We start from the raw sequence: 12,256 nt of genomic DNA, 5'->3' as shown, positions 1-12,256 counted from the left end.
TCTATAATAAGTTCTTGTACTTTAGGTATTACCTTGAATGTTTCAGATGTTCACTTACTAATTTAGCATCTGTAATGGATTTAATTCTTGATAATTTTTCATACATTTTAGAAGAGCAACTTATATGTATTTAAAATACAAAAAAAAAAATAGCAACATGGCCAATTAGTATATTTCCCACATTGTCCACTAAATGTGTTAGTGACCATATGCCCTTTTACTGCCACCACTCATCAATAAACAAAGATTTTCTGTTCACATTTATACATCTGTTGTTCCAGATTGACATATTATGAGGGCTAAAATTATGCTTTGAAAATCATTTCCCAGTATAATAATACTTGTTGATGGAAAGCAGAAAGTTTTACAGGGAGTTTCGAAAGTTCAAAGTCACATTGCAGCAGAAAAATTATGCCACCACATTTATTAAATACGATAGTAGGAATCTCAAACCAGAAAGAGGACTTATCATTAATGAAAGCCTGCAACCATCTAAGTTTGAAATATATAAATAAAATAACAACATTAGGACAATTTAAAAAAAAAAAGCTATTAAAAATGTTGACAAACAATTTTGACCATTTATCTGGCTATAATATACATATAAATATACAGATTTATCCTAAAAATATTATCATATAGAAAAAAACCCAAACGTCAACAACCCAAACACCATCTGCTCTTCCAAACCGTACCACATATAGATTTAATTTATAACCAAGATATATCAGAAAGTATTAATTAATTTGCTTTTACAGTAAAGTAACACTAAACTATAGTCAAAATAATATATTATAGTCTTTATAATATATATTATTCATGTGGCATATAGATATATTTGAAACGTTTTTGTTCATAGTGTCCGCCAACACCTCTATTTCCCCCCGAAATTTGTCGAGTTTTGTGCTTGTTGTCGCGTACGAGCTCCAGTCACCTTCCTGCTTTGCTCCCGCCCCTGATATTTTCAACCAATGAAAATGCAACCTCACGCGTACGACATCACGTATGCTCTATATTTACTACTTAAATTTTTTTGAGTCCATCTAAGAATGAAAAACAAAGTTTGATAATAAAATAACATCAATTGTAATAAATAAAAATATGCGTAATTAATTTTGAGTGTTTTTACGTTGTTGATGACGTCTAGTGTGCTCTCCTCCAATCAAAGCCGCGAATCTGCGCATGTCAGGTAGTCTCGTCTCCTCCCTTGACGTTAGGATCACAAAAGCTAGAAGAGATGCAAATTTCATTTATATCTATTTCATTATATTATTTCTTTCTATCGACTCGTTGAAGTTTAATATTTTACGTTCTTTTCATATTAGGATTTCTGTTATGCTTTTAGATTATTACACCGGGGCAGATGATCAGATACAGTTATAGCTAGGTTTACGTGAGTCAAACTGAAGGTAAGATTGTAAACAATCAGAATATTTAAGGCAACATGATTCAGAAGAGCCTGGGGAGGGTCATACATCCAGACAACTTGCAAACAAATTAGATTTTTTTCGTTCTAAACTTGATCCTTCGGCTGGACTAAACCTCGTTAGATGTGAATTGAATGTCATGGTTTCCTGGAGCCATGTCTTGTAAATCCAAAGTGGCTCCCAGTGTTGATTTTGACCACAGCTGCTCTGACAGTGTTGAGTATTTAACACTCAACTTCGGGCCTTTTGAGACCGTCCACCGCTGGAGGAGGCTGCCACCATGTGATGAGTTTGTGGGTGCAAGGTACACTTTTTATTCACAACAGTTGTTCTTCATCTTTAGGTAGATGTTTTGTTTTCAGCTATGAAAACTGTGTATTTTGGGTTTTGTTTCTTGCAGGCGTAGCAAACACACTGTTGTGGCATACAGAGATGCCATCTACGTCTTCGGAGGAGACAATGGGTGACTATTTGTTTTTCTTTACTTCCTTACATTCCAAAACGTACAGAAGGATCTCATTTGGGTGCTCATTTCTTTCAGCAAGAACATGCTTAATGACCTGTTGCGCTTTGATGTGAAGGACTGCTCATGGTGTCGGTGAGTGTTGCATGACAATCGCAAGGTGGATGTGCTTAAATATGTTTTTATGTAGCCTCTTATATCTATATATTTACGTCCTTAAATAGGGCGTTTACTACTGGCACCCCACCAGCACCAAGATACCACCACTCTGCTGTTGTGTATGGAAGCAGCATGTTTGTGTTTGGTAGGTTTTCAGTGGGAAATTTAATGTCGTGTTTTCATTTCCTGTGTGTAATGTTTTCTTCGCTTGTGTTTTAGGCGGCTACACTGGAGACATCTATTCAAACTCTAACTTGAAAAACAAAAATGATCTATTTGAGTACAAGTTTGCCACCGGGCAGTGGGCAGAATGGAAGGTGGAGGGACGGTAAGTCATATTGATCATTACTCATACACTACCGGTCAAAAGTTTGGGATCAGAACAGTTTTTTTAATGTTTTTTTAAAGTTTCATATTCTCGTCAGTGCTGCATTTATTTGATCAGAAATACAGGAAAAATATTTTTTATTGTTAAAGTATTTATTATGACGTAAAATAACGTTTTTTTCTATTTTAATATGCATTAAAATCTAATTTATTCCTGACATTTGAGCAAAGGCTGAATTTTCAGCATCATTCCTTCAGTGTTCAGTGTCACATGATCCTTCAGAAATTATTCTAATATACTGATTTATTATGCTGGAAACTGTTGTGCTGCTTAATATTTTTTTTAAACCTTCTAATATTAAAATAGAAGCCATTCTTTTATATTGTAATAACATTTTTCAAGATTACTGTTTTTTTTTTTCCCTGTATTTTTGATCAAATAAATGCAGCCTTGATGCGCATAAGAGACTTCTTTAAATGACATCATAAGTCTTACTGATCCCAAACTTTTGAACGGTAGTGTATTTTCTGTAATCCTTATAATTGTGTCATAGTCTGTCTGACACACAATTTTGTTTTTAATACTTTTTTTCTTTTTGTATTTTATGTTCCAGTCTGGTTGCCAGATCGGCTCATGGAGCCACTGTCTATAACGACAAGCTCTGGATTTTTGCTGGATATGATGGAAAATCCAAATCAACAGTAAAATTTATTCATTTACACTTTACACAAATTTAAATGGCAAATATAATTATGTTGTAATATTAACAAATCTATTGCAACATAAAACTAAGGGAGTTTTGAAATGCTATTTAATATATGTATGAACCCTTTTTTTGTTTTCAACAGGCTAAATGACATGTGGACCATCAGTCTTCAGGATCGTGAGCACCAAAAGATGTGAATATATTACTAAAAATTCAAAATTAAAAACAGGATTGTCTAATTATCCAATCCTCAAATGTGTGAATGATGAATGATTCTGAAGACATTACACCAATTTTCACATGTGTGAATGATGAATGATTCTGAAGACATTATTTTATGGCTAATCCTGAATTAATGCCAGTAACAGAAGAAAATACAAACATGACCCAGATGTTTTCTGCTAAATCTGTAGGTGTCAACATCCAAACAGCAACATAAAATTATGGATTTTGTGAAGATATTTGACATTAACTGCAGAAAGTTTTTATTGATATTTTTGAACTCAGTATCATCAAATTATGTAATATTACACCTTTTTTTTTTGCAAATCAACACAATTATTTAATTATTCAAGATGCAAGGCTGTGTTTTTTAATTTTGAACTTTTACTTAAGGATTTGTGTTCACATTAAAGTTTATAAAATACACAAATCCTTGCCAGTAAACACACCATGTTGGATTGTTTCTGATTTACTGCTTTCTTTGTTTCCTTTAGATTGAACAAAGTGGTGAAATCCCACCTTCCTGTTGTAACTTCCCAGTAGCTGTATGTCAGGATAAGATGTTTGTTTTCTCCGGCCAAAGTGGAGCCAAGATCACCAACAACCTCTTTCAGTTTGAATTCAAAGGCCACATGTGAGCACGGCAAAGAGGAACATGATTAATGTCATTTTATGTGTAATATGCACACAAATTTTTATTATGTCAAGTCACATTTATTTATATAACACTTTATACAATACAGATTGTTTCAAAGCAGCTTCACAGTAATAAACAAGAAAAACAATATCGTTGTGCTGCTGTTATGAACAAATGTCAATTTCATATATAAAGCAGCTTTACAAGACAGTAGTGTCATTTTTCAGCTCAAAATTACATATAGAGGAACTACACATTTTTTTTTTGTACTCAATAAGCAGTGTATTTTCTCTTCAGATGGACCCGTATCCCAACTGAGCACTTGCTGCGTGGCTCCCCTCCGCCCCCTCAGAGACGCTACGGACACACCATGGTGGCGTTTGACCGTCACCTGTATGTGTTTGGAGGGGCAGCAGACAACACTCTACCCAATGAACTGCACTGCTATGATGTGGACTCACAGACATGGGAGGTCATTCAGGCCAGCACGGACAGTGAGGTATGAGAGAATTCAGAGGAATTTGACTTTGAATTGCCGAAATTACAACAAATTTATAAAGGGGCATTGAAAATTAATGTTTTTTTTTTGTTTGCTTGCTTTTTTGAAGAGATAAATACTTTAATTCAGCCAGCATCCATTTATAAAGATGTGTTTGTGAAATGATGTTCTTTTACATTTTCAAGATTTATTGTGGTTTCATCAAAATATTAAGCATCACAACTGTTTTCAACATTGATATCGAAATGTTACTTGAGCAACAAATCATCACATTAGAATGATTTCTGAAGGATCATGTGACTGGTGTAATGATGCTGAAAATTCAGCTTTGCATCACAGGAATAAATTATATTTTTAAATATTTAGAAATAGAAAATGGGTATTTTAAATGGCAAAAATTTCACAATTAGTTTTTTTTTTTCTGTATTTTTGGTGTAAAAAAAATGCAGCCTTGGTGAGCATAAGGGACTTCTTTCAGAAACATTAAACAAGTCTTACCAACCCCGAACTTTTGAACAGTAGTGTAGTAGCATATAAAAATGCATGCTTTTTAATTAATTTATTGAAATAAATTTATATGAAGTAAATCTGAACAGGTTATAGTACCTATAAATTCATAACAATGTCATAAGCATCCACGACCCAATTCTGGATGTTTTTACCATTCATTTTGATGAGGTCATTGAGTTTCTCAGTAGTTGGGTGGGGGGGGGGGGGTTACCTTTTTGTCTGTGGTGTGTAATCTATAATATAGAACTGTGATGTCGATTTCTTACAGATGCCAAGTGGGAGGCTGTTCCATGCAGCGGCTGTTATCCATGATGCCATGTACATCTTCGGGGGCACTGTGGACAATAATGTGCGCAGTGGAGAAATGTACAGGTTTCAGGTGAGGGCTTGACCTCTAGAAATACATCTGTTTAGTCTAATGCAATTGAACATACTGTATTATTCTAACTGTTCTTTATTACCTTTTGTACTAGTTTTCTTGTTATCCGAAGTGCACACTTCATGAGGACTATGGCAAACTGTGGGAAAACCGTCAGTTCTGTGATGTAGAGTTTATTTTGGGGGAGGTCAGTTTGTCTTAAAAAAAAAAAGAAGTCTGATACACACTGTCATTCTGAATAATTGGCATTGTTTTAGTAATATATCGCCTCTTCTAAACTGTTTGTGTTTACAGAGGGAGGAGAAGGTCTTGGGTCACATTGCCATTGTAACAGCTCGCTGTAAGTGGCTCCGCAAGAAGATTCTACAGGCGAGAGATCGACAGAAACAGGTTTCATTTTCATTATTTGAATGTAGATATACATTCATTTAAATGTGCACATCCTAATAAAATGTGATTTTGAGTCATTTCTGTATGCATCTTTAAGGAGAAATTATTTATTTTAATACATGTTTATTAAATATTAGATATTATTTTTTAAAGCTGTTTAACTTGCACTATTTTTATTTGGATCATTTGCATTGTTTCATTTTATGTACATTCTCTTAAAGAGGAATGAAATTGCTGTCCAAATTTGTTTACTTTTGGCCAGTCAGAATGTAAAATAATATTTAGCACATTTTCTTTTTGTAGAAGAGTAAACTGGAATGCAATGAGGAAAGTGAGGATTCTGGCTCAGGCAGTCAGAAGGACAGCTCTGGAAGGTCATCAAGGGGTCCTCCTTTATTGGAAGTGTCAATTAGAGAAGCAGACGCACAACCATTTGAGGTTTTGATGCAGTTCCTGTACACAGACAAGATACAGTACCCACGTAGAGGTAAGTTACACTAAACACATGTTTACTTCATATGCCTTGTGTAGGTCTGCTTAATAAAAGTTGAGTGTCATATTTTCTTCACGTCTCCCCTCAGGTCATGTCCAGGATGTGCTGTTGATCATGGATGTGTATAAACTTGCTCTGAGTTTCAAACTGTCCAGACTGGAGCAGCTCTGTGTTCAGTACATTGAGGCTTCTGTCGATCTGCAGAATGTTTTGAGTGTGTGTGAAAACGCAAACAAACTTCAGCTGGACCAGCTCAAGGTAAAGTTGAAGTAACACACTCCTGATCACAAAATGACCTCGTCAGAAAGTCAAATTCTCTTTTGTATCTCTATATTTCTGCCCCCAGGAACATTGCCTGAACTTTGTGGTGAAGGAAAGTCACTTTAACCAGGTGATCATGACCAAAGAGTTTGAGCACCTGTCCACTCCGCTGATCGTGGAGATAGTGAGACGCAAACAACAGCCTCCTCCCCGAGTCTATTCAGATCTGCCCGTGGACATTGGTAAAAAGAAACACATCTTCTCACATCTTTTTCATCTTTTTAATTTCCCTGCAACACATAAGCTTTCAGGACAGATGCAAAATAGGGCATATGGCTCCAAAAAAATTATTTTGTTTCAGGCACATCTCTGGTGCAGGATATGAAGGCTTGTCTAGAGGGGGCGGGCCATGAGTTCTGTGACATCATCCTTTTGCTAGATGGTCATCCGCGCCCTGCACATAAGGCCATACTTGCTGCTCGCTCCAGGTAATGAACACGATAGTCACCAGGGCCTACAACAGGACCGCAACAAAGACTCGCTTTGCATGTGCAATATTAATGGGGTAGTTCACCCAAAAATGAGGTTCAAACAAACAGTTGACAGTAGCCATTGACCATAGTATTTTATTTTTTTCCATATGGAAGTCAATGGCTACCGTCAACTGTTTGGTAACCAACATTCTTCAAAATATCTTCTTTTGTGTTCTATCACTTTAAAAAGATGATGTTCTTAATAGACCACATTTACATTTAAACAATGGGCCTCATTCATTAAAGTTGCGTAAATATATGAGTAAATTCGGTGTAAATTTGCCCATATAACAGACCTTCCTGAAAACTCTCCTCTGGATTCACAAATGCTTCGTAAACATCAGATTCGATAGTTAAATGTGTATGTGAATGAATTCCAATCATTCGTAAATAGGGTGCGTGTGCACGCTCATTCACAAGTAGCATAATCCCTGCCTATGAATTATAGCTATGTGAGATATGTGTCCAGGAACACTGTGGACTCCCTTCTCCGGTTTGGTTCCAGTATATTGCATAAATGCAAAAAAGACTAATATAGGCCATATGCCTAACAATAAATATTCAATTAACATGTGTCCACCAAAGCATGTTTAGCTAGCTGGAAAAATGGTAGGTGCTCTTCTGAAAGCCGCCAGCTGGTGGGGCTTGAGAACGCTTTGGTGGCGCAGAGTCATTCCAGCTGAGACGCTTTGGTTTCTATGATTTGGAATATGCACGGCAGTAACGTATTACAAGTATCTCATTTTGAAGAATATTGCTGAATGTAAAAATGCAGTACCCAGCAATATTAACTTCTCCATTGTTGTACAAGTAGGATGGTTAGTCAGTGTAGTATTTGTCCCGACCCTCCTGGATAGATGGATAAAAAGTGACAGTGATGAGCGCTGTGTTTTACCCATAGTTGAACAGTTTTTAAATCTCAGCTGAAAAAAAAAAAATGACAAGGCAAAAGAACTTGTGAAATATTATTATGGTAGTGCATCAAAATGCACTGTCATCCGTTTGCCAGAAAGAACACAGAACGTTTTATGCACCATTTACACATATTGTAGTGAGCAGGTGGACCTTTCTTTCATACCAATTACCAACTAACATTTTGAAAATACAAACATTTTCATGAATTCGAACATTTACATCAGAACGGCTTTATTTTCACAAAAATGAGTTCTGCTCGTGTTTCATGAATGAGGCCCGATGTCTGTAGAAGTGAATGATTTTTTTTATCCTCCAATTTTAAGTCTTAATGATTCTGGTAAATCACAGTATAGTTTATATTAAGATTTTGAATCCATTTTTAATAATTTTGTTGACAGTTTTTTTTTTTTTTTTTTTTTTTTTGTCGATTTTATTTTTAAATTAATTTAAGTTTAAGGATATTTTCATTTTTTTTTTTATTTGAGTAATTTAAGTACTTCAGCTTAAACTAAATGAAAATTAAAATCAAACGTTTGCCATGGCAGCTAACTGAAATATTTACTGAGAGTGTAACTAAACTGAAAGTTGTTGATTTTAATTTGTTTGTTTTTTTTGTTTTTTTTTAAATGTGTTTTAATAGTTTAGGTTAACAAGAATAACACTGCTTTGGTTATGCAGCAAGTGATCTGGGTATTCCATGAACAATATGTGCAGTGTAGTGCATATTACGTAATTATTTTATTTTTCTACATAAATAAAAGCTGGTCAGCCATTCCAAACCTGTCTTGATCATTTTGACTTTGTCTTTTAATAATTGACCAGTTGATTGCTTTCTCATTTCTTTGACAGTTATTTTGAGGCCATGTTCCGCTCCTTCATGCCAGAGGACGGGCAGGTGAACATTTCAATCGGTGAGATGGTTCCAAGTACACAGGCCTTCGAGTCCATGCTGCGCTATATTTATTATGGGGACGTCAACATGCCTCCAGAGGACTCGCTGTATCCTCCTTACTGCCTCATGTTCTTCATTTTATAGCATTGTGTGCTATCTTTATTTTTGGTAATGCTTTTTACTCCCTTTTCTATTATTGTTGTTATATATTTGAACAAATATGTATCATATTAACAAACATTTGGATAAAACTCATCCCACTTTGCAAGAGACATGACTGATGCCTCAAATAGTGTAGCTGTTAAGGAGAGGTGTGCTGTTACTTGCATTTTTTTTGACGGATGATAAAACAGATGGAAGAAGTCCATAGATTAAATTGGAGTGACCTGAGCGTTATCAAATTTTTAATTATTTGTTTGCCCTTAACTAGCGCACAGATACCTGTTTGCAGCACCTTATTACTACGGTTTCTCCAACAACAGACTGCAGGCCTACTGCAAGCAGAATCTGGAGATGAATGTTACTGTAGAGAATGTCTTACAGGTATATATCAAATATCATACACCACCAATCAAAAGATTGCGGCCAGTCAGAAATTAAAGGAAAAGTTCACCTAAAAATGCAAATTTGCTGAAAATGTACATGTGCTCAGGCCATCCAAGATGTAGATGAGTTTGTTTCTTCATCAGAACAGATTTAGAGAAATGTACATCATTACATTGCTTGCTCATCAATGGATCCTCTGCAGTGAATGGGTGCCATCAGAATGAGAGTCCACACAGCTGATAAAAACATCATAATAATCCACAAGTAATCCACACAACCCCAGTCCATCAGTTAACGTCTTGTGAAGCGAAAAGCTGCATGTTTTTAATAAACAAATTCATCTTTGAAGCATTTTAACTTCAAACTGTTGCTTCCAGCTAAAATATGAGTCCTTTGTTCATAGTATTGTTTTCTCCAGTGAAAAAGTTGTCTCATCTGAATCAGGAGAGAAAAATACAGAGATCAAGCACCTTTTACAAATGAAAACAGTCCGAAACAGTTATACACAAATACTGTTTCACTTATGGAAGCGTTATTATTTATGTCCATCAAATATTAAATGCTGGTGTTTTGAACTTTCTGTTTATCAAAGATGAACATGGTTTCCACAAATATTTTAAGCAGCACAACTGTTTCCAACATTTGTAATAATAATAAATGAGCAGCAAATCATATTAGAATGATTTCTGAAGGATCATGTGACACTGGAGTAATGATGCTAAAAATTCTGCTTTGCATCATAGGTATAAATTACATTTTAAAATATATTCTTTCTTTAAAAATATACATCTCCTTTGGTACTGTGACTGTCATAACATAACATTCAAACGTTTTGATGATCAAGAACTGCAGTCGCATGCTATCACTTTTTTTGTATCTTCAGATCTTGGAAGCAGCTGATAAGACTCAAGCTCTGGATATGAAGAAACACTGCCTGCATATTATAGTCCATCAGTTCACCAAGGTGGGTGTGCTATTGACCACAGCTCTGAGCGTGTGCTGGCTGCCCCGCCACGGCTAAAAACATGTCACCAAGATATTCAGTGCCACGTGGATTGCCTCTACAAACTGTTAAATGTGTTAAAATATGTTATTAATACAGAGAGATCTGTAACTGCTAAAGGCTTTTTATCGTGTAAAACCCTAAGTTTGATATGCATTTAGGCCTGTTTAAATGTGTCCAGTGTTATCAATCAATTAAATTCACTTCAGTAGTCATAAATTGTCCCACTTTTGGTTACACCAAACAATTGTAGTATTTTTAAAATGCCAGTGAGTGCCTTTGTGAACATAATTCCCTAAACATATTTGAGATTCTGGTCTATTTGGCCCTGTTAGCACACCAGTTTCATTTTGGCTGTTTATTTGCGGTTTCTTGCATGGCCTGTGTTGTTTACCATTTATTTCTTTGGTTCTCCTTCCTTCCCTGAAGGTGTCCAAGCTCCCCAACCTGCGATCGCTCAGCCAACCGCTGCTGTTGGACATCATTGACTCGCTGGCATCCCACATATCAGACAAACAGTGCACTGAGATGAGCTCTGATATATAGTTTCTCCTCCCCTTTCACGTCCCATCCAATCCCTTATGATCTTTTTCATTTTTGCTTCCACTCCATTTCCTTCCCTTGTCATCCAGAACCTCCTCCCAGCCCATATAATCCTGCCTCACACCCCACCTCAATGAGATTTGGTCTTGTTTGCTGCTTCTCGTTCCCCTGGATTTTATTTACCAAACTGTGTATGAGAGACTTGCTGGATGATCATAAAATTGCTAAAAGTTAGACTCACATTTACATTTATTTTAATGTGCATATATTTTGGACAAATACCTTTATTTGGTAGAGCACATCAAATCAGTCGACGGCCAACGATGTTGTTTAATTAGAAATATAATTATGTATACCACATAAGTAAAGCTTTGAAAAAACACCAAAAAATGTCCAGGTCATTTTTCATTTCAAAATCCCCCCCAAAAAAAAAAAAAAAAGGTGTATTGTATAAAGAAAATGAACCCATTTTAGGGCCCCCGTATTTCTTTTTTGCCTTTTTTCATGACAGTTGCAAACATTTTCCTTCTATATTACTGTAATGAGTCCAAATGTTTAAAATTTTTTTTTTTTTTATTTTTTTTTTTTTTATTGAGACCTTATACACATGTACACCAATATGTACACATACACACACACACACACACATATATATGTATAATGTATATATATATATAATATATATATACAGACACACAATAAATAAGGACTTAAATACACATTGAAAGGACATCAATATAAGCTACACTGTTTTAAATTGGATTTTTGTTTCATAGCAAGTTGTAGTAGTGTAGATTTGGAGTGCAATGAGGAGATGAAGTAAGGAATGGGGGACCAGACAAGACTAAAAAATTACAAACTTAGATTTTATAGATGCTGTAAATTTTTCCATATTGCAATGTGTTTTTAGAAGATTAAACCAGAGGTTTGTCGATAGCTTTTTTCTGTCTTTCCCAATACACTAAGATTGTATTTTAGCTGTAGTTAGTGCACTGAGTAAAAAATTGTTCTTTGTGTTTGGATATATTGCCAAGTAATGCTATTTTCGGACACATGCTGAGCCCAAGAATTTCTGATAGCCTGTGCATGACATTTGACCAAAAGCGTTGAACATACCTACAATCCCAGTAAGCATGGAAATGATTATCAATGTAAGTTGGACATGTGCACATTTATCTGTATATCCCATTAGAATTATTTTATGGGTTGTATGCTATGTAGCAGTTTGTACTGAATCAGTTGAATTTTACTGTTACATGACAGAGTATATATTGTTGCAGACTGTTTGCGCAGTTAACATTCTCTAAACCAATGTCTGTAGTCCATTTTTGAGTGGGATTTGCTATTGAT

At 35.4% G+C, this 12,256-nt stretch overlaps 1 protein-coding gene across 1 annotated transcript; it reads left to right on the top strand.

Moving 5' to 3' along the window:
- The first annotated feature begins 1,180 nt into the window (after positions 1–1,180).
- Positions 1,181–11,296, top strand: LOC109082510 (leucine-zipper-like transcriptional regulator 1). The gene is given in 20 exon segments (XM_042753012.1): positions 1,181–1,731; positions 1,828–1,890; positions 1,969–2,025; positions 2,115–2,194; positions 2,269–2,377; positions 2,991–3,065; positions 3,220–3,267; positions 3,784–3,939; positions 4,240–4,441; positions 5,220–5,330; positions 5,425–5,517; positions 5,625–5,720; positions 6,024–6,207; positions 6,302–6,471; positions 6,560–6,716; positions 6,836–6,962; positions 8,772–8,921; positions 9,252–9,357; positions 10,244–10,324; positions 10,793–11,296. Coding segments are annotated over 20 exon segments (2,352 nt in total). The 5' UTR covers positions 1,181–1,561; the 3' UTR covers positions 10,910–11,296.
- Positions 11,297–12,256: the final 960 nt, after the last annotated feature.

This window comes from Cyprinus carpio, chromosome A5 (assembly GCF_018340385.1).
Source record: "Cyprinus carpio isolate SPL01 chromosome A5, ASM1834038v1, whole genome shotgun sequence".
NCBI classification, from domain to species: domain Eukaryota; kingdom Metazoa; phylum Chordata; class Actinopteri; order Cypriniformes; family Cyprinidae; genus Cyprinus; species Cyprinus carpio.
The sequence above is the reverse complement of the archived record's forward strand: the minus strand, read 5'-3'. Positions and strand labels throughout refer to the sequence as shown.